This window comes from Perognathus longimembris, chromosome 21 (assembly GCF_023159225.1).
Source record: "Perognathus longimembris pacificus isolate PPM17 chromosome 21, ASM2315922v1, whole genome shotgun sequence".
Taxonomy (NCBI): Eukaryota; Metazoa; Chordata; class Mammalia; order Rodentia; family Heteromyidae; genus Perognathus; species Perognathus longimembris.
In genome coordinates, this window is record NC_063181.1 from 43,000,215 (window position 1) to 43,024,148 (window position 23,934).

Sequence of the window (23,934 nt, forward strand, 5' to 3'; positions counted from 1 at the left end):
AATGCACAAAACACATTTAGTGGAATGTACTCTTATATAAGATCTAAACAATTTGAAAATCCTCAAAATTCTTTACTTTCAAAATACAAAAACAGTTGGTTTCTTACCTGGGAGAAATTAGCATAAGTTACCAAAGATATATTGATCCCATAAATACTTCAGAAAGGATCTAAAAACTAAGTCAAAGATGTCTTTAAAAAAACTGAAATGGATTCTAAAGAAAAAGAGTTTTAGGAAGTAAAAAATAAAGAATATGTGGAAATCTTCAGTGAAACTACATATATCAGATGCAAATTAAGAAAAAACCTTGTGAAAAAGGAAGATGATATATGTAGAAACAAACACACTTAAATTATACTCAGGCTCTTTACAGAACACAAATAAGAGGCAATTGCCAATGTTGTTTTTCATTTCCCTTACATAAATAGTCTAATGTGATTCCGGAGGAAATATTTCTGTGTTCCCCAAGACATAGCTTTAGAAATAATGGAAAGCATAAGAATCAAAACTAAACGCTTTGTTTCATTGGAAGACACCCAGTTAATTGACATTCACAGTTCACACTGCAGAATCTTCACCTGTGACTTGGACTTCTAAACATGATGAACTGGGTCACTTCGTGTATGAAGGTTACAATAATCCCAAAGAGTGTAAACAATGGCTCAGTTTATAAATAAACACATATTTAATGTCAACTCCTTTCTAGTCCATTAAAAAAAAAAACACACCAAAACCTGGAGCTAATTACAGCTATGTGAAGAAGGCCAGTGACCCACTGAAATTTATTTTGAAATTATAGAAATTTTATTGATCTGAGAGATAGCATATATTGCTAAAAGAAAAAGAATTCAGCATTTTACCATTTTCTGTATCGGTGTCTATACCTTTCCTAAGCTAATTACTCCACATTAGTAAACTATTGTTCTGTCTTAGCACTGACCAAAATGGAAACAAGCTAACACAGCAAATGAGAAAGTGTAATTTGCATTCTCAGTTTTATAATTATCCTTGGCCTGGTTCACATTGTTCATTCCCCTCTTGATATTCTCTTGTAATCTTTCTAAGCTCACAATATAACATGCGAACCTTTTCTTTTTTTCTCAGGTGCATGTACAACACACATAACCTATACTGTTTTATTTAGTGTGTGTTCTGAATGCTGTTTTTAGAGCACTTTACCATTAGGCCATATTCACAGCCCCTCGATTGGCAAATCAATTAGGGAACTATAGTCCATTTATACAGTGTAATGCTGCCTAGCATTACAATTCAGTCACCTTAGTATATGCAACAAGATGAATTACTCTCAAAGTGGATTATTCCAAATGAAAGCAACTTGTCTCAAAATGCTATTTACTATATGATTCTACTTATAAAGTTCTGGAAATAATGTTGGTAAAGTAGTGGTATGGTGTATCAATTTATAGTATAACATACAATCAAGAAGATTCCAAAATACTTCCTTTTAAAGGGAGAATTTGTAAAAGTAGGTAATGATGTGGCTTCTCTTGTACAATTTCCATGGAATGAGAAGAGGAGAATTTAGCTCTTATTATAAAATAAGTCACAAGTGCATGATCATTTTATAGAGGTAGCTACATAGAGGATAGATAGATAGATGGATAGACAGATTGATAAAGACATTGATACACATAAAGAGGTGTGGGTAAGAAGATAAATTCCTACTGTCATATGTTAAAGATAAAATCTTCCTTTCTTAAGGCATAGAGTTAATGACCATCTCAAGATTTTTATTGTCCTTTTAGTGAAGTCTGTACTATCAGAGTATTCTATTGTTCTCTCTTTTGTTTGGCATATAACCCTATACAATCTTCTTATTTTTTGAGGTAGGAGTGTGCTTTTATTTCCTAAATTCCATACTATAAAGATTAAATTCTTAACTGTGTTTTGTGCACCTCAAAAATAAAAGTTATATTAAGGAAGGGGAAACAGTGGTCTAGGTACAAAAAACACATGAAACAAGTTTTATGTTTGGTTGTATTATTTTGTATATTATAAACATTTATTTAAACCTGTTACAGATTGAAGTAAATTTTCCAAATGCATTTCTGACAATAATCATTAACACGCTTGCAGAGTAAAAACAAATGAGAATAATTCCATTTCTAACAATGCTTTCTGCCTTGAAAATGTTTAACACTTTCAAATGATAGTGTTAGAATTTGGCCAAAGAGCAGTAACTATTCTAAATTTGAGAATTTTATGCCACATAATTTGTTGGAAGCTAGAAGACAGAGAGGGACAGGGTAGTGAAAAGGAAGAGATTCAGAATTCTGCAGCCATCTTTCATTGGGTCTATGACCAAAGACAGAGACACATAGCATAGATCTGTGCTGCCCAAGAATCCTGGGAGAATTACTGAGGTGTTGGGAGTAGAGATCATAGATTCCTGGAAGTGACACTTCAGACCAGAAAATGACCTCATTGACCTAAGGACTTACAGCTGAGTCTAAAGAATAACTATGCATGAGTACCAAGAGCAACTGGAAGATTGTCTAGCAAAGCATTAAACGTATCACCAAAGCATCTAATGTAACAACAACATTGGTCCAATATTTCAGGAGGTCAATTGCTTGCCAAAATGAAACTCAATATTTAATTAAGAAAATAGGGTACTGACTGGACATTATAATAAAAGTTTTCTAGATAAATAATTACACAGAAATATGTAATCTAAATGAGAGGAAAGTTTATAATAACTATATAAGAAATAGTGAAAAACTATAATAAATTAAATTTTGATTATAAGAATTAGTATTGGCCACACAGTAAATGTTTAGATAAGTACTTAGCAAGTCTTCATATTTATTAGACCTATTGCACTGTTTAAACAAAATAATGAAGATATTTTTGTCTTTATAAGGAAGAAATTCTCTACCAAAGTAGGAAAAAATTAAATGTATAGAAATATATTGTTGTAAAGCTTTTTTAAAATATTTTTTATTTTTTTAAGTTTTTATTATAAAACTGATGTACAGAGAGGTTACAGTTTCATACGTTAGGCATTGGATTCATTTCTTGTACTGTTTGTAAAGCTTTTATATTATGTAAAAGCCTATGCAACATTAGATCTGCAGACTGCAGATTGAACTGTCTAATCACCAGAAAAAGTAAACAGATAAAAAAATGAATGACTTAAAATCAAGGGATCATCTTCTAGGACTATCTTAGATATATACTAATTATTACCAATGAGTAAAACCATGTTATCTATGTTTCTTTGGATCTGGCTCACTTTACTTGGCATGATTTTTTTTCCAAATCTTTCCATTTCTTTACAAATGAGGAAACGTCATTATTTCTGATAGAAGCATATAATTCTATTGTGTATACATACCACAATTTCTTGATCGATTCACCTACTGAGCAGCATCTGGGTTGGTTTCATATGTTAGCTATGACAAATAATGCTTCAATGAACATAGTTGTGCTGGTAGCTTTAGTGTGGCCTTGAAAATACTACTGGAAGAGATGGGGGTACATTAGGGTTTCTTGCCACAGGTTGAAACTTTATAAATAATTATCTGGAAACCCAACACATCAAAGAAAGCCTAGATAACTGAGATCACATTAAACTGCAGAATATCTGTGTGGCAAAGGACATAGCTAGCAATGTAAACAGAAAGCTCACAGACTGGGAGAAGATCTTCATCAACTATACAACAGACAATTGTCTCATATCAAAAACATATCTAGAGCTCAAAAAATTAAACCCCTCCAAAACAAATCCTCAAGGAAACAACCACCCTATTAATAAGTGGGCTAACGAAATAAAAAAGAGACTTCTCTGGAGCAGAAGAAAGAATAGCCAATAGACACATGAAGAAATGATCAATATCTCTGGCCATAAAAGAAATGCAAATCAAAACTACATTGAGATTCTACCTCTCCCCAATTAGAGTGGCCATTATCAAGAAAACAAATAATAGATGCTTGCAGGGATGTGGCCAAATGGGAATGCTACTATACTACTACTCATCTACTGACAGGCATCTGGGTTGTTTCCATATTTTAGCTATGGTAAATAATACTTCCATGAATGTGATTGTGCTGGTATGGTCTTGTTTGCGATCTGTTGGGTAACTGCCCAAAAGTGGGGCTGCTGGATCATGGGAAAGCTCTATATTTAGCCATTTGAGGAACCTCTACACTGCTTTCCAGAGATGTTGAACAAGTTTGCACTCCAGAAACAGTGTAGTACTGTTCCTTAGTAGTGAGCGGATTCAGATGGATTCACAGTAGAATTCTATAAAGCCTTCAAAACAGGACTCACACCAATACTCCTCAAACTCCTTAATGATATTAAAAGTGAAAGTTCACTACCAAACACATTCTATGATGTCTGTATAACCCCTATCCCAAACCAGACAGGGATTAATCAAAGGAAGAGAACTTTAGACCCATTTATTTCATGAACATCAATGCAAAACTTCTTAACATATTTCTGGCCAATCAACTTCAACAAGTCATTTAAAAAAATCATGCGCTTTGACCAAACCGATGCATTCCACGGATGCAAAGCTGATTCAATATATGCAAGATAATTAAGGTAATACACCACATTAAGAGGAGCAATGTCAAGAATTACATGATTTCTTTCTTTAAACACAGAAAAAGCATTTGACAAAATCCAGCACCCATTTATGAGGAAAGCTTTGGAGAAACTAGGATTCTAGGGAACATTCCTGAATATAACAAAGGCTGTCTATGACAAATCTACAATGAGCATTATACTTAATGGTGAAAAGTTAGAGCCATTTCCTTTAAAATCAGGAGCAATAACTCAAGAGGCAGATATAAAGGGGATCAAGATAGGGAAAGGTGAAGTTAAACTGTCTATCTCTTTGCAGATAACATGATCCTTTATTTAAAGAACCCATAGACTGACTCCCAAGTTACTTGAGCTGATCCAAAGTGTTGGCAAAGTAGCAGGATATAAAATAAATCCTCAAAAAGCAATGACTTTTCTGTATGACAACAATGAGAAAAGCAAGGCTGGAATCAGGAAAGCAACACTTTTTGCAATAGCCTCAAAAAACATAAAATACTTAGGAATAACCTTAACCAAAGAAGTGAAAACCTGTATAATGAGAAGTTTAAAATCCAGAAAAAGGAAATTAAGGCAGAACTAAGGATATGGAAAAACCTCCCATGTTCCTGAATTGGGAGGATTAACATCATGAAAATGGCAATATTGCCAAAGGCTATCTACAAATTCAATTCAATACCCATCAATATCCCAACACCACTCTTTAATGAAATAGAGGAAGTAATCCAAAAATTCATATGGAACAATAAAGACCCCAAATAGCAAAAACAATCCTTTGCAGGAAGAACAGTGCTGGAGGAATTTCAATATCAATAACAAACTCAAGCTGTATTTCAAAGCCTTAGTATTAAAAACAGCTTGGTACTGGCTCAAGAACAGGTCTGAGGACCACTGAAATAGAACTGAAGACCCAGAAATGAACCCACAGACCTATCGCTACTTGATCTTTGATAAAGGAGCTAAAAAAAGAGGATGGAAGAAAGAGTCTCTTCAATAAATGGTGCTGGCAAAAGTGGTTCAACACCTGTAACAAACTAGAACTAGATCCGTATATATCACCCTGCACCAGAATCAGTTCCAAATGGATCAAAGACTCCTGGGTAAAATCAGATACCCTGAAAACATTGCAAGAAGGAATAGGAGAAACAATTGGGTTCCTTGGCACAGGACGAAACTTCCTTAATAAAGGCCCAGAAATGCAACAAATCATAGAAAGGCTGGACAAATGGGACTGCATCAAACTGCAGAGCTTCTGCATGGCAAAGGACATTGCTTGCCCACAGAAGATCTTTACTGGCTATACAACAGACAAAGGCCTCATATCTGAAATTTACTTAGAACTCAAAAAAATTAAATTCCTTAAAAAAAATCCTCAAAGAACCAACGGCCCCTTCCACAAATGGGCTAGAGTCCTAAAAAGAGACTTCTCTGAAGGGGAAATGTGAATGGCCAAGAGACACATGAAGAAGTGCTCACCATCACTGGCCATAAAAGAAATACATATCACCCCATCTTATCCCAGTAAGAATGTCCATGATCAAAACTAATAATAACAGATGCTGGATAGGATGTTGCCAAAAGGGAACCCTACTACACTGTTGGTGGGAATGTGAACTGGTTCAACCACCCTGGAAAGCAGTGTGGAGCTTCTGCAGAAGGCTAAACATAGAGCTCCGCTAGACCCAGAAGCCCCACTTTTGGGCATTTACCCAAAAGATTACAAGCAATACCACACTAAAGCCACCAGCACAACTATGTTCATCGCAGCACAATTTGCCATTGCTAAATTATGGAACCAAACCATATACCCCTCAGTAGACGAATGGATCAGGAAAATGTGGTCCATATACACAATGGAATTCTATGCCTCTATCAGAAATAATAGCATTGTCCTATTTGTAAGGAAATGGAAGGAGTTGGATAAAATCATAAGTGAAGTGAGCCAGACCCAAAGAAACCTAGACAATGGTTTCCCTCATTGATAATGATTACTACACGTCTAGGATAGTCCTAGCAGAAGATCACAATAGCTCAGTAGCTATGTCCATATAACACATAAGATGATACTAAGTGGAATGAACTCCAAGTTATGGAAACACATGGTGAATCATTGTTATTTTCAACATGCCATGTGGAATTCTGCCCTTTTTCTTTTATCTTTCTTTCCATTGTTTTCACCCCTGATGTCACTGTAACTGATTTTGCTACCTTGGATATTTTATGTATGTATATTGGAATTAGGGAAGGGAAGTGGAATACCAAAATGGGAGACAATGGATAAAAGACAAACCAATGCATTGGCAATTCTTACAAACCTATATGGTGGGGCTGGGAATATGGCCCAGTGGTAGAGTGCTTGCCTTGTATACATGAAGCTCTGGGTTCTACTCCTCCACACCACATATATAGAAAAAGCCAGAAGTGGCGCTGTGGCTCAAGTGTCAGAGTGCTAGCCTTGAGCAAAAAGAAGCGAGGGACAGTGCTCAGGCCCTGAGTTCAAGCCCCAGGACTGGCCAAAAAAAAACCCAAACCAAAACAAACAAACCTATATGGTGTAAACCAACTGCACAACTCATGATGTGAGAGTAATGGGGATGGGGGAAGGTGAGGGAAAATGAAGGAGGGGTCACAAGCTGGCTAAGAAATCTCCACACTGACTTATGTATGAAACTGTAGCCACCTTTGGACAGCACTTTGACAATAAAGAAAAAACATGCAGTGTACTCATGAACTGCATTGTTAAACGGCAAGTCCTCTGTACAGCTCTTCAAGGATCATAATGAAAAAGAGAAATCCCAAATGATAAAAACACTAGAAGTTGAGTGAAACCTTGTGATGCTGATGGTAAATCATAAACAGGAGGGCAAAATTTCAACGTTAATGGCTTTTGCAGATTAAAGATTAGCTCCATGCAATTCAACCTCAGTGTGATTTCAAGGTTAAAGAACATCACGCAGTAAAATCTTATCTTTCAAAACCTTTTTCTGGGGGCTGGGGATATAGCCTAGTGGCAAGAGTGCCTGCCTCGGATACACGAGGCCCTAGGTTCGATTCCCCAGCACCACATATACAGAAAACGGCCAGAAGCGGCGCTGTGGCTCAAGTGGCAGAGTGCTAGCCTTGAGCGGGAAGAAGCCAGGGACAGTGCTCAGGCCCTGAGTCCAAGGCCCAGGACTGGCCAAAAAAAAAACCTTTTTCTGGGGGCGGGGACGGGGATGGCTGGGGATATGGCCTAGTGTTAGAGTACTTGCCTCAAAACCTGTTTTTTAAATTTTGCAGTGTTGAAAATCTGTGTAAGAATTAACTAAATACTTAATTATTTTTTGGTCTCCACTGAATTTTTCTAATCTGAAAATAGTTCCAGAATTTCTCACTTTTTCTCTCACAACCCATTTCTTTTCTTTTTCTAAACTGTAGATTTTAACCTAAACTTTGGTCAGTCAAAGAGAAAGGTCCTATAATTAAGAAAGAGATCAAATCACAAGACAATATTGGGAATCAAATGGGGTGTAGCATGGGCGGTGGATTGACTTACAGTCTGATGATATCTTAAGTTTTTAATAAACATTTAAAGACACATATTTCTAAATGACATTCTTGTGTGCTTTATTTGGTGAGATAATTTATATACACTCAAATAGAAGGCATTTGCGGTATTGTTTGTGATAGAATAGGAGTGGATGATCAGAGACAAATAATAGCCCAGAATGGTTAAATAATTTTAAAGAATAGGTTGTTTAATGTTTTATTTCAAACTACTTTTGTGTTATGACCTAAAAGGACATCAAATTGGAGAGTCAGTGATCACAGGTCACATTTTCTGGAAACCTCAGAAATATGAGAGGCGAGGGAGGGGGGTAGGGGGGACAAGGTAACAAACAGTACAAGAAATGTATCCAACACCTAACATATGAAACTGTAACCTCTCTGTACATCAGTTTGATAATAAAAATTTGAAAAAAAATAAAAAAATAAAAAAGAAATATGAGAGGCATAATTGGATGTAAAATCAGGATGTAAACATAAGTGTTTCAAGTATAAAAGAACTTATCTATTCAAAATTAAATTTTAAAAAATCATAGTAATATATATGTATAATATATAAAAATACAATATATAATCTATATAATATAACCTAGTATATAATCTATATGTATATATGTAAATGTACATATATGTACATATATACATATATACTTTTGTTGATCACTGGGTCACTGGGATTTTAAGAATATTGATATTTGTAAATTGGTAATAAAATTTACTTATTTTTTAAAGAAATATGCCAATTCCAAGCAAGTTTTAATTTGTAGGAGATTGCCTAACACCTAAAAGAAACTTTAATTAACATAGAAAGAGAAAATTACTGGTTGATATCTTAATGGTAACCAAAGGAAAATGAGGGAGGAAGCACTGTAGAAGAGCATAGAAAGGCAAAATCATGGTTATAATATCACATGGAACTTTAAAGTGGGGAAATTTATTTTAATATTTGTCATGGTGGTTGTTTTGATAGCCCTGTCCCCCAACCACCATGACAAATTACCACTACCAAAGAGGCAAGGATCAAAGCCATCTTTTTCAGGCTAAATTATTTAGATTTCAAATCAAATTATTGTCATTGATATTCATACTATTTGTAGTTCTGAGGTCTTACTTTTGAGAACAAGAAACTGAAACGTGAAAAAAGAAGTCTTACTGAAATTAAATTCAAGTGCAAATATGGTGCAGTTTTAGAAGCTGTTTTAGTTGTCTCCTCTGACAGGGAAGGACCTTTTTGTAGGGAACTAATTTATATTCTTTGGAGAGATTTAGTTTATATTCTTTGAAGGCACCGACCATTTTGTGTCTCAATTCTCTCAATTAGGTTCCTAGTCCCAGATATCGAGATCTTTTTCTGAGTGTAAATACGCTGTAATGACAAGTTAAAACTTCACTGTGGTGACGCCCCACTGAAATCAGAGTTGAGAAAGAGGAGACTGGAAAACAGGGTTTGAGACAAGCCTGAAAGGAAGAAAAAAGAAAGAAACAAAACTTTCTTCATTTCTAAAACCTATATTTACAAAATATGTAAATTGCTGGGACTATGTTTCAAGAAATAGGCCATTTTTCTAGGAAGTACAAGGCTCGGGATTTAATCCTCAGAGCAACAAAATAAATAAATAAATTCCCTATATCTATAAGTCAACAAGACTTTTCCACTTTGTCCTTTGTGGTTCAAGGTATTTAACAATATTCTCCACTGTGATACCAGGAACATCATTGCTGCTAAGGAATAGTTTGTTACACATACATTGAATGTATATTCAATTAGCTAATTCATGTATATTAGCTAATACATAGGTGTACTTTTTATATATTTAATTTGCTATTAGCTGCCCTACACATTTCTTTAGGCTGTATACCAAGCATATAAAAGCATTGTGAAATCAATTTAGTGGATCATGTATTTGAGTTCTGTTCCTGACTCTACCACTTGAGCCACAGAGCCACTTTGGATAAAGTATTTGAGTATGTGAGATTAGTGTACAGAAAAAAAAAAACCCTAGATAGTAATTCATTTCAGTATCATTGTGAGAAATGAACAATCCTTTAATGCCACTCTTGTCATTGAGATTACAGTGGGTTAATTCTCTCCATCTCATGAAAAAAAAAAATCTTAGAGCACTTAAGCGCCCATTTGGCAACAAACTCCACAGGATGAATTTCAAGAAAAATATTTTAGAGACAGTCTCCTGAGTTCCCCAGCACGGGAATCATAACAGAATTGTGAAGCTGATCTTGTGAGCATCTTTCTGGTTTCGCTTTTGACAATGCGACTTCACAGAGGCTACAGAGGCGTCTGACCCTGCACCAGGAAGCCTGCCCAGGTGTGTGCTGCCTCTTGTCCTGGGACTGCTAGAACATGGTCTCCCATCCCTCCTGGGGACAGATAGAGGTCTAAGTCAGCACTGTGTGCACATACATATGTGATTTGTTGGAGAGGGGGAGAAGTGAAGATCCACATGTGAGTTATTTGAAAGACTTGATGAAACAACTAAGTAAGAGAATCATCATTTCTTTTCAGGCTTCAGTAATGCCGAGAGACACCAGAAAGGAAAGATAGTGTAATTTCTAGAAGACATCTATGTAACAATTAAAAATCCTTTAGAAATATCGCTGGAGTTTCCTCCTTTAAATTTTTTTAAAATTGTTATTATAAAGGTGATATACAGAAGAGTTACAGTTACATATGTCAGGTAAACAGAATATTTCTTTTTGTACAGTGTCACTCCCTTCCCTCGCTCTACCCATTTCCTCCCCCCCCATGCATGCTATAAGATGCATAATTCATTTTCAACATAGTGTCCAGTGATTACCATTGCTGAATTTGTTAGTTTCCCCCTTTAAGGCCAAGAAATACTGGACCTCTGAATTTTATGAGGTTTTCCTGTTATGGATGGTATTAATATTTCTCTCTTTCATTTCTAAAATAGTCTAATGTGTTCACACCACTCCTATACTTTCTTCCTTTTTTATCCACATAAATAAGAATATTGATTTGCTAAAGAGAATGACCCATGGTTTGAATATTTTCCCCCAAACACATCTTGAAGTGTAATTTCCTGTGTGACATTGGTAAGAGACAGTATCATTAAGAGGCAATGTAATGAATATACTATATTCACAAACACAATAAAGTGATTATTCCAGAAATAGCTGTGCTGCAAAAAGTGTTTGATATTCTTTCTGTCTTTATTTGTTCTCTTTCCTGTGATTTTTTTCATCACAATATAATGCAGCAAGAAGAAAGCTCTCATCAAATATAATCGCAGAAATTCCCAGTCTATCAAATTGTGCCCCAATGAGATTCTATTGTTTATAATTTTCCCAAACTATGGCATTTTGTTATAGTTGTAGAGGATATGCTAAGATCATATGTGAAAAAGATTACATATGGCTACAATAAATTGTTTAGTAACTTGGATTTAAGGCTAAGGAGTCACCAGTAGAAACTATATTGCACAAAGTAATGTTTATTAATCTCTGTGGTGCCCAGGAATATATTTAACTTTTTCATGAAGTTTATTGTTTACTATTTAAAAGTATACCAGTAAACACATGGGTGGATTAATGTTTACATATGTGATACTTGGATGTATTCAAGGACATCTCTGAGACAGCCAAACTTTACGTATATATTCATATTTTCATTGGGATCTCATATTAAAAAATTTAAACCTACAAGTAAGTGCTATCAATTTTGTATTTATTACTAACATCTCTTTATTTCTATACATAGCTTCCTAGAAGACAGATGATTTATCGTTTCTGGTAAACGTTATGGAAGATAGTGATGATTGTCATCAAAACTCCAAAATTCAACGTCTTAGCATTTCTTAACTTATCAGGAAGACTGTCAATATTTTGTATTAATTAAAATAGTCCATTTTTAGAGAGGAAAAAGGAGGTAGCCAGCAGATAACACTGGAAAAGCTCAAGAATGGAATATACTATACAGTACAAGATAGATTTTGCAAAGGCAGAAAAGTCCATAGATCTGTCTGGATCACTGTCAAGTAGGAGCACCAAGACCCTCAGAAGACAAAGACAAATCAATGTTTGTTTTGTCTTTTTATCCTTTGTCTCCCGATTTTTGTATTCCTTTTCCCTTCCCTAGTTTCAGTACACATATATACAATATCCAGGGAACTAAAATCGGTTACAGTGATATTAGGGGTAAAACCCACATGAAGGGAATACAAAAGAAAAAACAGGGGACAAGGTTTCACATGGTATGTTGAAAATAACAAGAGTGATGTACCACGTGTATCTGTAACTTGAGGTTCATTTTGCTTACCATCATCTTATGTGTTCATACTTACAAAACTATATGGTGTAAACCAACTGTACACCTCATGGGTGGAGAGGGAAAGAGGGAGGGGGAGGCTGGGGGAAAATGAGGGAGGAGGTAACAAGTTGGATAAGAAATGTACTCACTGCCTTACGTATGAAACTGTAACCCCTCTGTACATCACGTTGACTATAAAGAAAAAATGTAACCCCCCCAATCAGTCTTTCTTCTTGCCAATCTCTCTAGTAAAAAACACTAAGAATCACCTAGCAATGGCTTAACACACACACACATACACACCATAAAGAAAGATTTGAATATTGAACAAAGAATGGAGTTTTTGGTAAGATGACTGGTGTTGAGTCCAGTCACCATTCATTTGTAGAAATAAGACCAAAGTGTTCAAGAAATTAAAGGTACACACTGCATAAATATTATGAAATTTGACAAAGTTAAAATGATATAATTATGGAAAAACTGAAACTGAAGATGGATGAGGACAATTTGGAGAGCAGCTAGTCACATCAAATTACACTGCAGGGAGTTAACAGTGTCTGAAATTAAAACATGAAGTTAATATACCAGCTTCTTTATGGTATGGACTTGTACCTTATTCCTAATGACAAAGACAAGTTCTACAAAACACTGATATCTAAACCCAAATATAACTTCTCCAATTTATCTGAGATTCTTAATATTTTACATTGTATGAAATACTTATAAATAATACATGTCTCTCTACTCTATCCTTTTATATGTGTATACACATAATAATATATTGATGTATACAATAATGTGGATATGGGTGTGTTTCTGAATGTAAAGATTTTGAAATGCTTTATGCTGTTTTACACATGAATTAAAAAGACATTGTTATACTTCATAAATGTCATCTCTATAGAGCATCTAAAGGTAGAAATTAATGAAAATAATGATGGTAGAAAAATTACAGAAACTTTCAGATACCATTTCATGAGCTAGTTTATATGGGAGAGTAACTTGCATAGTAGACATTTGCATGCTAATGTAAACAGACAGGGAAAGATGCTGGCATACTGTGTACACAGAAAGGACATTTATTGTGCTAATCCAGCCCCATGCTTTGTTTCAGAGCTTGATTAAGGAGAATTACATATACCAACCATAAAACTGACTATAAGCCGAATCTAACCTAGCACCATGTATTTTAAATCAGCTCTATGGTCATACGAGTGAAAGCAAACCTTGCTCATGTTCTTTCTTTCCATCCAGGGACTGGAACTGGAATTGGATGCTTTAAGGATCACATAGCAACTTTAAGAAATATTAAACGGAAAATCAAAATGCAAACGAGAGGGCAGTTAGTTTTATAGGGAGTTTGGTGATAATTAATTTGGTTCCAAATACATGAATCAAATATTGCAAGTAATTATCTGTGAAATCTATATAATTGAGCCCCATTAGTACTTGAGACTCCAATTACATTTCATGAAAGTCTGATGGATTACATGTCTTAATAATCTTGCTGTCTTGCTATTAAATTCCTTGATTTTCTAACTGTTTGCCCTAATATAAGACACGGTTCCTGTAAGATTTACACAGAATGTTATCATTGTTAGCATTATGTAAGGTAAGCTAAACAGTACATTCTTCATCTGTTTTCTACTTGAAACCTCGAAACACTTACTAGGTACATGTTCAGAAAATCCTTTTAGAAAATAATAGTACTCAATTTGAAAGATGTATTGTTCAGATGAAAAACACTTAGAAAAAGTTTTGAAAATAAAAAAGGAGATAGTATTTTAATATGGACAACAATAAAAACTAAGTAAGTTTGTTTGGTTACCACCAAATACAGATACATGCTTATGGGAGACCATATTTTCTATTCAGTATGGATATGTCACTTACTTCTTCACATGTATCATTAAAAACTACATGCACTGAAAGAAAATTCTAACTTAAGAAAATTCTGAGTGGAATATTGGCTAATTATAAGGAAGTCAATAGGCTGCTTAAATGGAAGGGAAATTCACAAAGTCATACAAAATATTATTTTAACTAGTGTAGTTGAACCTAGGAAATTTTTAAAGTGAATACATTTTATTTACATTATACATGAATCCTGGAATCTTACCATAAAATCTTGAGTATATGAAATTTAGAACAGGTTTGATATGCACAATTTTTATTTAATATTTATTTGAAAGAAAGAATAATTAAAATCTTTTAAAGGCTATATGTTTTTATGTTCTTAACTTAAGAATTAAGTATTTTGAAAACTTTCTGCCAAATTTATTATTTTTATTATTGTTGTTATTATTTTGCAAACCCTGGGGCTTTCATACTTACACTGAGCATTTTTTTCCATGGCTAGCACTTTACTGCTTTAGTCACAGTTCATTATTGCTTAATTGAGGATAATAATCTCATGGGCTTTCCTCAGCAGGGTGGGTTCAAACAGAAAATATCAAGATTTCTTTCTAGAGAGTGGCTAAGTATAATCCTTCAATATCTAGCTATGAATTTACTTTTTAATGAAAAGTGAGAAAAGACAAATTAGGGTTGTATTTTTAAACAGCACGACAGGAATGAACAACTGCACACATTCAGAAAAAAAATGAATGGTAATAGAGAAATTGCCTATAAAATATTTAATTCTGTTTGTTTGTTTATTGCAGTGAACATTTAGGAAAATTCTTCTCAGAGTTTATTTGTCTTCTACTGCTAATCTGAAATCCGATTTACTCCCTGAATACCAATGATTCCACTTTTTGTATGTTGCCTTGTTTTCTAGTCATTGGTAGACACAGAATAATAAAAGAAAGGCCATGGAAAGGATAAGCAACAGTACTTTTGGATAAGGAGGGGAGGCTGTGATTCTCAATCAATATCATCAGCAGATTTTGGAAATGCTTCTGAACTTAAGTTTTCCCAGGTAACAAGACTAGAAAACCTGGCTGCTACCACCTCCTGCTTCATCATTGCAAAATTAGTGCTCCACACCTTATTTTAGCCACTGATATTTTTGACAACCATCCACATTCTCAGTACTAGAATATCAAAGTCACCCCAATTTAGGAAATAAATTTTTGGCTCCTCCATTCTTAGTGGATCAGTAGCTTTTATTAAAGTTCTAGTTCCAGACACACAGAGTATCATAAATGACTTTACAGATAAACAATTTTCCTGTCTGTGGAATTAATATATTTTAGTAAATTTTAATAAATTTTCAAAAGTTTCTGGCTATGATACCTCTCACACTTATAATATTAAAAACCCTTGGTTTCCATATTCAAATATCTAATTCTTTCAACATTAAACTTTTGCCAAATGAGCAGAATGATATACAAGAATGCTGCTTACACTTTTCATAAAAACAAAACCAAAAATTACCCAAAGGTCTAAACAATTATTTTAGTAGTACTCAGAATTTTATACTTACAATCAAATGTTCTTCCAAATTTTTTTTGCAATTTAATCATTTTTAAATTTAATTTTGTATGGCCAGATATATCTGGTCAAAGTAACTATGGAAAATAAAGTTGTATCAAAATAAGTTATTCCATACCTGAGTGAAAAAGATCTTTCAGGTATTACAAAAATGAGTTAAAATTTTATCCTAATTTCAAATTTATGATATCAATCCTTTTTTCCTTATTTTACTTTGCTATTAAGTGAAAAAAATAGCATTGAAGGGCATTAATCAAATTATGGCTTACTATAGAACCTATAGGCTAATATTGGTAGATTTGAATATGATTTCCTTCTAAAAAAGATTTCTCATTTGTGAAATAAGGATTATATCTTATTACTTTTATACAATGAACTTCCCACTATTTCTATATTAATAAATTTATATCTATATAGTGCCCATGTATTTCTACATATGCATACACGAAGGATATCTATTAGATTTTTAAAGTTTTTGATGTAGCATAAAATGGATATTACTTTCTGGGAAGGAATATTTTCTATCAAATGTACAATAAGTAGTCTATAATCTTGGATTTAGCATGCTACTAAATTATAAAACACATACAGAATTAACATATAAATTCAAATGTCAATATTCTGCCTCATTTAAGTAATGTAAATCCACAAATAAATGTGATTTGGTCATTAAAAAACTCATCTTTTAGCCAAACCATGTCCATTGAAGATGAAAAGTGTGTAATATATAATGAATCAAAATAATTAATTCTTGTCAGTATTTTTTTAATCTTATTGTAAATACCTCAAATGTCCCCCTTTGGAACTACTCTAATGGTGTGCTTTTAATTTCCAGTGAAATTAAAGGGCAAAGTTCATAGACTTACAAAAGTTACCTGACCTTCAGGTCAAAATTTCTGATCTTTTATTTTGATATTAAACTTCCCACTCTTTTTAATAATTATCTCATTATTTGAATTTCTCTAATTAGGTCTTTAGCTTAAGAAAATTAAAACATGAAGAGTTCAGGGGAGTCTACTATCCTATTTCAAGGTAGTCCACAAACTCTACATACGTTTTTTATAGTAAGCCAAAGGCAGTATCACATACCTTTCGGGAATGAATTTCTTTCACATACAATGGAAGGAGAAACTCAGATATACCTTCAAGTCGGATTCCCTTCTTGTTGACTCTCAGATTTCCCATACCATCCTACAAGCAATGAAATATAGTTCACTTTTAGGTTAATTAGAGAATGAATGTATGGCCACATTTTCTTAGGCCTAATTTGAGAAACAGTGAGATCAAATCAGCGATGATTTCAGGAAAATGAGAGATTGAATTCACTTCATGAATCTGCAGTTCTTTGCATACGTACAAAGGGCTCTAAGTAACATGAACTGACAGAAGAGGAAAGACCAATGTTTCTTCCTTGCTCTACTTGAGACTATGATTGACCTATGAACAAATCCTTTAGTTCCTTCATTCATTAGTTTGACTGTTTATTAGGGTATCCTACTTGCCACTGGACTTGGAATAAAAACTTTTTGAAGAATTATAATCATATTGCTAGAAATATCCAAATAATTCTACAATATTTAAATATTCTATTTTGCATAATGATCGTTAGCAACTAGTTGATGATTGGTGTAAGGATACATGGTGCTTGAGCAGTCAAACCATTAGTAAACACATATCCTATCTTTAGGTAAATAGTCATCTATGGAGAAGTATAAGATCAATACACAAATAATATTCAAGAGACAGAATAAAATGAGTAAAAGCAGAAGACTAATATGAAAGAAAGGGGATTCACATTTAGTAAGAAATCAAACCATTTATCAGGAAGAGACTTTGATACAAGTTTATAAAATTTTAAATTTCAACAGGAGAAAGCTGCTGTATGGGGAACAAAATGAACATGTTGGTAGGCAACATTGAGCAAAGAACAAGTCATTGGATATGGCTAGTTGTACGGTTTCCTGCTTTGGAAAGTCAAGAGAAGAAAAAATAAAAAAGAACAATGAGAACCTATTTGGGGCAGAGAAAGAAAATCCAGGAGTAAGAATGTAAGGCCTCTGGAGTTCAATCAGTTTGTCAGAGGAGAAAGGAAGAGAGTACTTAAATGGCTCAGTGGCTTGAAATGACTAGAGTGTAAGCTTCCAGAAGGCTATCTGGCTGGATTATGGGTATGGTTTACAAAGTCAATAAAAAACCACCACCTGGTAATAACTATAAACAATATGGTGAAAGAGCCTTTTGTGGACTTGGTGATTCGACAGAGAAACACGAATAATTACAGGTTTCACAATTCTTTAAACTGGAAAAGTAAAATATTTAGATGAAATTCCAGCAGTTATTTAGCTCTAGACTCTTGCTATTTTGGGATATCTGTGCAAACTTTACCTCTGTCACTTTCAGTGAGTACATCTGTCAAAACCACATAGGGGAACAATGATTGCTTGTGGTGTGCTTCAGCTTAGCACAAGGGCCAGAAACTAACATGCGAAACAATGTATGCAACAGACCAAGAGAAAGCCTTCCACAATGGCATGGTGTGATTTGGAAGAGGTAGTTTAGACATGCAAGGAAACTGTGGTCAGTATAAAAGGGAAATGAGAACTCTACAACAGCACCAACTTCTACACTGTTTTTTTTTTTTAATTTACTTTATTGTCAGCCACATACAGTGAGTACATTTCTTATCAAACTTTTTACCTTCTCCTTCATTTTTCTCCCACCTTCCCCCCTCCTGATTCCCTTCCTACCCTCCTCTGAGATCTACAGTTGGTTGACAGCATAGTGTCTTGTAAGTCTTGTTTCTGCATTGATTTGCCTTTTATCCTTTGTCTCTCTATTGTGATGCTCCCCTTCCCTAGTTCTGATAAACACACAGGCTAAACATAGAGCTCCCCCATGTCCCAGTAACCTTACTTTTGGTGATTTACTCAAAGGATTACAAGCAATATCACACTAAAGCTACCAGCACAACTGTGTTTATCACAGAACAATCTACCATCGCTAAAATATGGAACCAATCCAGAGGCCCCTCAGTAGATGAATGGATCAAGAAAATATGGTACATATACACAATGGAATTCTATGCATCTATTAGAAAGAATGACACTGCCCCATTCTTAGGGAAATGGAAAGACTTGGAAAATAATAATAGTAAGAGAGCCAGACCCAAAGAAACATAAGCTCTATAGGTTCACTCATTGGAAACAATTAGTACGTGTGTAGGACAGTCCTAAAAAAGAGAACAATAGCTCAATAGCATTATGATCACATAAGATGATCCTAAGTGAAATGAACTACAAGATTTAGAAATAAGTGATTTATCTTTGCTGTTGTTCTTTCCAATGTACCCTCTGAAATTATGCCTTTTTCTTTTGTCTTTCTTCCCCATGCTTTTATCCCTGTTGTCCCTGTAACTGACTTTGGTACATGGCGTATTATACACCCTTTCTTTCCAAAAAAGACAAAAAACGATAATGTAACATGATGGTATTAACATAGAAAATAATCAATGTGGGCAATGTTTTGAAGAAAGTAAATTGAAGAGAGATTGGTTACAAAGAAGTGAGTTCACAATCTTTTCAAAAAAGGAAAAAGTAATAGATTATGCTTGAATTAAGCTTACTATAGAGGTAAAGAATTTGTTTCTTGAGACAAGTGAAGAAGTTTAAAGCTGCCACAGGAATACTCATGAAGGAACCAATCAAAACTAAGTGCATAAATAGGAGAATTGCAAGCAGCACTGGAGATGATCTATGAGAGAAAGCAAACATTTGTCAAAGAATAAAACAGTATTTTTCTTTGTGACAAGGTCTTCATGCATTTCCAAAAGACTTTAAGTGACATGGTTGTCATTTATAGGCTTATGAGTGTGTGATTTCAAAGCCAGATAATAATCTATGAAACACCAACAAGCAGAATTAACAGACAGAAAGACTATAAATGAGAAATGACAGAAGGTTATATGGCAAAGTAGGAGAAATCTGAAGAGTGATGCTTCTTAAATGGTTGTTCATTAATTATCAGAATGGGCAGTGACAAGGAAACCGCAGAAGAGGACTCCCAAAACAGGAATGAGTCAAAGACTGTAAATGATGTTACATAAAAGTCTAAGGCTAACAAAAGTTACCAGAAGATAGAACGTTTTATAGCTTTTAACTTTTTTTAAACTTTCACCAACTTTTTATTGTTGAATTGATGTACAGAGGAGTTACAGTTTCACACATAAGGCAGTGAGTACATTTTTAATCAAATTTGTTACCTCTCTCTAACTTTGTATATGGAGCCCTTGAAGGTGGAAGACTCTCCAGACCTAAGAACCAGGCAACAATTGCACAGGTAAAGTAAAGGTTAAGTGAGTACTGCAGAAAGCAAAAATATTAGAATACATAGTGTGACAATAAGCTTGAATTTATCTTAGAAATGTTGGATTAAGGATCACCTGGCTGTCTATCTATTTCCTTGTGTCAGAAGAAACTGCTCTGGCACGTTTCTCCGATGCGTTGCTGTGGAAATACCCCTTGTCAGACAGGACAGTAAAAACAAGTTCTTCCAAAAATGTGATTCTGATTTGACTATTAATCTCAAAATGCTTTAATAAACTGCTTATAAACAGGTACAGTGGATATCCAAAGCCAACTGTGATATTGTATGTGGCGTATGCTTATTAATTAAGGGAATGTTATCAGTCTTAAGCTCAGTGACTTTCCTATATTTACTACTGAACACAACACAAATGCACATAGACAAATGCTTATCTCTGTTTTATCAGATAAAATTCACTTATGCAAATAAAGGTGCTTTTTTTTTTTCTTTTTGCCAGTTCTGGGGCTTGACCTCAGGGCTTGAGCACTGTCTTTGGCTTCCTTTTTTTTTTTTTTTTTTCAAATATTTTATTATTAAACTGATGTACAGAGAGGTTACAGTTTCATACGTTAAGCTTTGGATACATTACTTGTACTGTTTGTTACCTCGTCCCTCATTTTTGTTCAAGGCTAGCACTCTACCTCTTGAGCCACAGTGCCACTTTCAGCATTGTTGTTTATATGGTGCTGAGGAATCGAACCCAGGGCTTCATGCATGCTGGGCAAGCACTCTATCGCAAAGCCACATTCCCAGCCCCAAACATTGGATTTTTCTTAGAACATTGCTTTGAAAATATGACCCACTCCACCAAACTTATATTTGTGCCTGTTTCTGTATCATCTTTCTTATGACTATGACTAAAATGAATTTAAATATTTTCCTCTCTATGTAGATTCATTTATAAGATACATTAAGCTCTACAATATTTATTCAGTATGTAATTAACTGGTTCCTCACACTTAGGCTTTAGGTCCAGTGAGCATTTGGTTTCCTTCCAGGAGGGTCAGGAAGTGGTTGGAGTTATTGTCCTGAGAACTTCCTGATTCACTCTCTTCCTAGTCTCATGATGATATGAAAGATAGAAAGTAATTCTGAATTTTGTCTTAAGGACTGGCACTGCCAACAAACAGAAGACAGCAGAATCTAATCACTGCTGTCACCAACCCTGTCTTGGTTCTTTTACTATCTAGTTGTAAGCTTGAACCAATTAACTAATTTCTGTGCTTTAAATCTTGTCTTCTATAAAAGGAATAATAATGGAAGATATTTCTATTGCAAAGATTACATGAGGTTATAAAGAACTTAAAATAGTGGCTAATTTATATAGACACACTAAAGAGTTTTAATTATTAACACACTGTTTAAATGGTTTCATTTTTATTTCACATATTATTACAGCAATTATGTTATTTTCAGAGGTATTATCATTATAGCACAGTAGATTTTACATCAAATATTTATCACCTTAACAATTATAATGTATAATGTTCCACCATTATATAACCTTTACGATGCTTATATTCATCTTCTAACAACCTCACTTGTGGCTTACAAGTGTCCCTTACTGAATTTAGCTCTTGAAACTTAATGGCCATTATGCTAGTGTGTGCTGGTATAAGAATTACTCTTTTATAAATAGGATTACGTCCCTTATAAAGGCAGCATTACCCAGTACCTAGATTATCCTGCCATTTTTCCTTTTATGTATACTTGAATGAATAATATATTAATAAAACTTGATTAAATTCTCAATTTCTAATTTAAAAAGGAGAGGCAATCTTTAAAAGAGCTAAGTATTTTCTTTTTTCACCTATTTTATGTTGATTGTATTTAGTTCCATAATAATCTACTTTTCTTCTAAGTATAGGTAAAAGAACAAATAAAGCTTGAGGTGACACCACTTTAAAAGAAATGTGTTTTTAGCATGGTATTTGCTATAACATGGTATTTGATTGTCAATTTAATCAGTTTTCTTATTTTTACATATTACTAGGCACTACACTCTACAAAGATAAAAATTGTTAGAGTAATTTGACTTCGAATTCACTCGTATGGGAATATTTTTAGAGTTTTCTGGTAATAATACAAATTTTATCATATAGGACATGATTTACCAACTTTTAACTTTTACAATGGTTTCCTCAAAGAAATTTTAATGCATATATTTCTATCGTTTTTATAGGGGATTTATATATATTATATATTATTGTCACTCTTGCCCTATATAGTCAATATATATAATATTTATATATTTATATGTGTATAGAGTAGGAAAATAAACATTTTATATTGTCTGTATTACATTGGTATTCTTTTAGTGTGTGAATATTTCCTTAGAAATATATTAAAAATTAATTTTTCTAAAACATTTCATTTTCTAGTAATACAATACCCTGAAACATTTTTCTTTCTTGTTCCAGCTCTCAATATATTACTCTTAGTAATCTGGAACTTTTGGGATGAAAATTTGGTAAATTAAAAAATTGAAAGAATTGAAGTATATGCATTAACCTAATAAGGTAGATATGTATTTAATAAATCCTACAACATATAATTAAACAGTCAAAAGTACCCTGAAACCTGTCAGATAAATGATAAAGTTGCAGAAGTTAGTTATCAATGGATATATATATATATATATGTGTGTGTGTGTATATATACACCATCTTATTCTACAAACCAGTGGAATAAGATGGTATCTACTTAATCTTGTAAAATAATATTTAGATTAAATACACATATAATTTTCTCAAGAAAAATTTGTTTTTTACAAACAGGAAATAGTTGGAAACAACTCATGAATGTTAGTAATGTCACTGAGTTGTGCATTAATTATGCAATGCAATTTAAGCTTTTGTGAAAATCACATTTTTTTTGCCTTGATAAAGCTGAGTTAGGAGCCTAGGAATTACATTGATCGTGGTAAGACATGATACTGATTTTTTTTTGGAAAGAATAGCTTAGACAAAACAATTGTACTATTCTAAACATTTCTTTAGAGTAATTGGGAAAAACTGCACAGTATCAAGAATTTGTTTCAAGAAAAGAAACATTCTACAAGATTTTGACTGTCTTCTGATTCTTAGAAAATTTTATTACACATCAATAGACCTAGTAAAACCAGACATACTACTCCAGTTATAATGGCTACTCCGAATTCACTGTGAAGTAGTGGATTCTCCTGGATAATTCATTTTCTTTGTCAAAGGAAAAAATGAAACAGAAAATAAAAATTATTAATAAATATTATGATATAACAAAATCAAATATTTTATGCAAATATATGCACATATAATTATATGTACATACTGATATATGTGCATAAATACACACATATAAATACATATGTGCACATGCATATATATAAACGCATACACACATATACTTATTGATCAAGCTAGGGTTTGAACTCAGGCTCTTGGGCTTGTAAGAAAAGTATTCTAGCAGTTAACTCATGTTCCTGTTCCTTCTTTTGCTTTAAATTATTTTTTATGGAGTCTTACTTTTGCCCCGTTAGACTTCAGACCTCAATCCTTGTACGTAAATTCCACCACTGGATGACAGGCACAGAATTGAGCAGCCGAGATTACAATCTCGAGCCACTGTGCCTGGATGACTATATTTTTAAAACACAATTTTTGCTCTGCCATTGTCTAAAATTAATTTTTCTTCAAAGAAAAAGCAAAACAGCGCTCGTAATCTCTCTAGAGAGCACTTTTACAATCCAATTTCACCA

At 33.7% G+C, this 23,934-nt stretch overlaps 1 protein-coding gene across 2 annotated transcripts in view; it reads right to left on the reverse strand.

Moving 5' to 3' along the window:
- Sgcz (sarcoglycan zeta) overlaps positions 1–23,934 on the reverse strand; it is a 246,332-nt gene that overhangs the window by 121,805 nt on the left and 100,593 nt on the right. For both annotated transcript variants that reach the window (XM_048330456.1, XM_048330455.1), the window contains exon 2: positions 16,926–17,027. In XM_048330456.1, coding sequence (XP_048186413.1) covers positions 16,926–17,027 — 102 coding nt within the window. The remainder of the gene's footprint in view (positions 1–16,925; positions 17,028–23,934) is intronic.